This window comes from Aplysia californica, unplaced genomic scaffold (assembly GCF_000002075.1).
Source record: "Aplysia californica isolate F4 #8 unplaced genomic scaffold, AplCal3.0 scaffold00970, whole genome shotgun sequence".
Classification (NCBI taxonomy): domain Eukaryota; kingdom Metazoa; phylum Mollusca; class Gastropoda; order Aplysiida; family Aplysiidae; genus Aplysia; species Aplysia californica.
In genome coordinates, this window is record NW_004798240.1 from 157,320 (window position 1) to 160,759 (window position 3,440).

At 47.2% G+C, this 3,440-nt stretch overlaps 1 protein-coding gene across 3 annotated transcripts in view; it reads left to right on the forward strand.

The window, feature by feature from the left end:
• Positions 1 to 3,144, forward strand: part of LOC101854988 (heparan sulfate glucosamine 3-O-sulfotransferase 5) — an 88,962-nt gene extending 85,818 nt beyond the window's left edge. For all 3 annotated transcript variants that reach the window (XM_035973051.1, XM_035973050.1, XM_013089518.2), the window contains one exon: positions 869 to 3,144. In XM_035973051.1, the coding sequence (XP_035828944.1) occupies positions 2,117 to 3,121 (1,005 nt within the window). In that variant the 5' untranslated portion in view covers positions 869 to 2,116 and the 3' untranslated portion in view covers positions 3,122 to 3,144. The remainder of the gene's footprint in view (positions 1 to 868) is intronic.
• Positions 3,145 to 3,440: the final 296 nt, after the last annotated feature.

Here is a 3,440-nt window from a genome sequence, read left to right on the forward strand (position 1 = left end):
ATATATACATATGGACTGGTGACTGACAGAATGATCGCGTTTGTCCAAGGGAAGTAGAAAAAAAATACATTGTAAATAAGGAGTTTAAAAATTCTTAAAATTTCCAGAGCATTTGGTTTCCTTTTTATTTTTATTTTTTTTAGGAATACTGTTTTCTTTTCAACTTTGTAATGAACAGTGCTGCCAAGTGATGTAATAGAACATTTTCCTCTTACAGTTATTCCATTATGTGAGCGACGCCTCCGCACAACTCATTTGTTGTAGATTGTCTGACTGTAATAGAATTTCTTTGTACTGTGGGGAGCGCTTGTGATTTGGGGAAAGATGCAGCCCGACTTTGTAGAATGTGCTCTAGGGGATTTGGAAATATAAAAAAGAGGAGATGTGGGCATGTGTGGATATGGGTATGTATTTTGAGTATGTGTGGTTGTACATGTGTGTGTGTGTGTGTGTGTGTGTGTGTCTTTGTGTTTAGATGTGTGTGTGTGTTTGTGTGTGTGTTTGTGTTTGTGTGTGTATGTATATGTATGTATGTTTGTTTGTGTGTGTGTGTGTGTGTGTGTGTGTGTGTGTGAGTGTGTATGTGTGTGTATTATCTGTGTGTGCCAGTTTGAGTTGGGGAGTACACATTAGGATAGACACGTTTTCTTTTTTTCTCTTTTTACTTTTGTGTATTTATGCCAATAACGAAACACATTATTTTTATGCCAATAACAAAACTTGTTTGGTATATCTATGTCTGGCTTGCAGTGAAGCAGGTCCGCCTCGAGTAGTTAACCGTTTCTAACTTGCTTTGATTATGTCAATCTACCCTGCGTCTCTTCCTAACCTGATTTTTTTTCTCCCCCCCCCACCCCCTCACCAACAGGTGCACTGCCCCGGGATTCCCAACTCACTGTTCCAGGGACATCTCAGGACTCGAGCACAGGAGTTGTCTGCCCCTGACAAGGATCCACGCCTGCTGCTGCTGTTGTTGTTTCTGCTGCTGCTACCTTTTTTTGCCGCAGCTTAGCACCAACTAGGTTTTTTTCTGGAAAAAATCAAAAAAATCAGAGAAACGTACGGAAAACACTTCTTGAGCAAACAGAAGTGTGCAGAAGGAAGTCACGGGCTCAGTAGTACACAAGTGGTAGGGAGCTCTCAGTGAAACGAGGAAATCCTCATGAACAGAGGAGGAATAAACATTGTATATGTTTTGATCTCTCAAATTGTAACGATGGTTTTTGAGTGAGGGACAATATCCTGCTGTGTCACTGAGAAGGGAATAATAAGTGGCCAAGGGATTTGTGTTCGTGTGTTCTCCCAGTTGAGTGTGTAGAGTGGACATCACGTCCGTGTGGATATGGTGAACATTTCTCAATGTTTCTATCTGAATGTCTGTTCTGTGAATGCCGTAAGGAAATACACGTAGTAAGGAACTAAACGCAAGTTTGTGTAACTTCGCTGCTGGGCCTTGAGTGCGTAGTGTAGATTGGCCGTCGACACCCTTTTCTGTTTTCCGGAATGTTTCAAGTTTACCCGGAGTTCGGGAGGCCAGCTGGATAACTGAGAGGCTCAGTCTGCGTAACGTGACTACATCTAGGGGACTCAGTGCTGTCCGTTCAGGCTGGTTGCCGTCACGTGCCGGAAATTGCTGGAACCGGAGAGGGTGGCACAGCTCTGTTCTCACGAGAAGGGCGGGGCTCAGAGTATGAGTTCTGTGTGATGGGATGGCGACGCTGATGGGGGTCAGGGATCACCACTCGTTGAAGGTTGCTTTCTTTCGGCACTAGCCGAGGGTACCCGTAGCGCCGAGATAAACTGGCACTTGGGTTTAACCTTTTCGTTGTCTGACGCTCTAGAACTGTTAAGTGCTCAATTAAGATATTGTTAAGCGATAGACATGTTTTCTTGGAAACCACGAAGCTGTTAGGAAAATCTTTACATTTTGAACAAGAAATAGTCACAGGATTATTTTACTAGTCCTACTGTGATCTGAGATTGGTTTATCACGTTCAGCGATAGTCTGTTGTGGTCAGTCACAGTCGGTGACGGTGTGACAGGTTCTAGCTGTTCGCAACCTTTCTTTGGAGGTGGGAGATGGACGTCCGCTGAAACCGTGGCGGCCCGTGGGACCATGAAGCGCTGCCTGTGCCGGTGGCTACGCGCCTGCACTGTGGCCGGCTCCGCCCTCCTGCTCATCTACCTCACCGTGCTACAGGACAACGGGCTGATGGCGGCGCTGTCGTATGGCAGCCAGCCGCTGTCGGACGAGAACAGGGACAGCAACAAGGGCTTCCGGAAACTTCTGGAAGAAGACGCTCTCTCGTCAGAGCGTGTCAACAGTAGTAACCTGGCCCAAAGGCTGCCACAGTGCATCATTATAGGCGCCAGGAAAAGTGGCACTCGCGCGTTGATCAAATTTTTAGAGCTGCACCCACAAATCTTGTCCGCTTCGGACGAGATGCATTTCTTCAGCAACGACACGAACTACAAGCTGGGTCTCGACTGGTACCGTCGCAAGATGCCGTGGTCTCGCCCGGACCAGATCACCATCGAGAAAACTCCCAAATACTTTATCTCGGAAATCTCTCCGGCGCGGATACACCGCATGAACAGCTCCACCAAACTCGTGGTCATCTTGCGTCACCCAACCACGAGGGTCGTCTCTGACTACACACAAATCTGTGCCAACAAACAAGCACGGAACGAGAGCGTGGACCCGTTCGAGTCGTTGGCGTTAGAGCGAGACACGGGTCACGTGAACCTGGAGTACCGCGCCATACAGATCAGCATGTACCACCAGCACCTGGCGCGCTGGCTTGAGCTTTTCCCGCGGGATCAGCTCCACATTGTGGACGGTGGAAACCTCATCGTGAACCCGATCGTGGAGATCGCCAAAGTGGAGACGTTTCTAGGCCTGGAGCATCAGGTGAAGAACGAGAGCATCTACTTCAACAGCACGCGAGGTTTCTACTGCATGCGCGCGGCCAAAGGTCGACCTGAGCGCTGTCTAGGCGCCAACAAGGGGCGGAAACACGTGAAGATATCCGAGAAAATGATCCATAAACTAAACCGGTTTTTCCGCCCTCACAATGAGCGTCTGTACAAACTTATAGGTCGCCGGTTCTCCTGGAGATAGCAGCGGTGGTGTGGACCTGATTGTTCTAATGCTGCATGTCCAGTGTTGCATGCCCTGTGTTATAGAGTAATATGTTCTTTGTCACTTGTTCTGGATTACCTGTGCTGGATTTTATGTCCGTGTTAAGTGTCATGAAATTTGATGTTCTGGATGTAGGGGTGTGTACACATTGTTATTACTTGAAGTCAGAATTCGAACTCGATCTTCATCTAACGCAGAAATCACATTTGATGATACAACGGTGAGAAATGTGACATTTTTTATTTCAGTATAATCGCATCATGTGTGCACACCATATCCATGGTCTCTATGAGTGCCA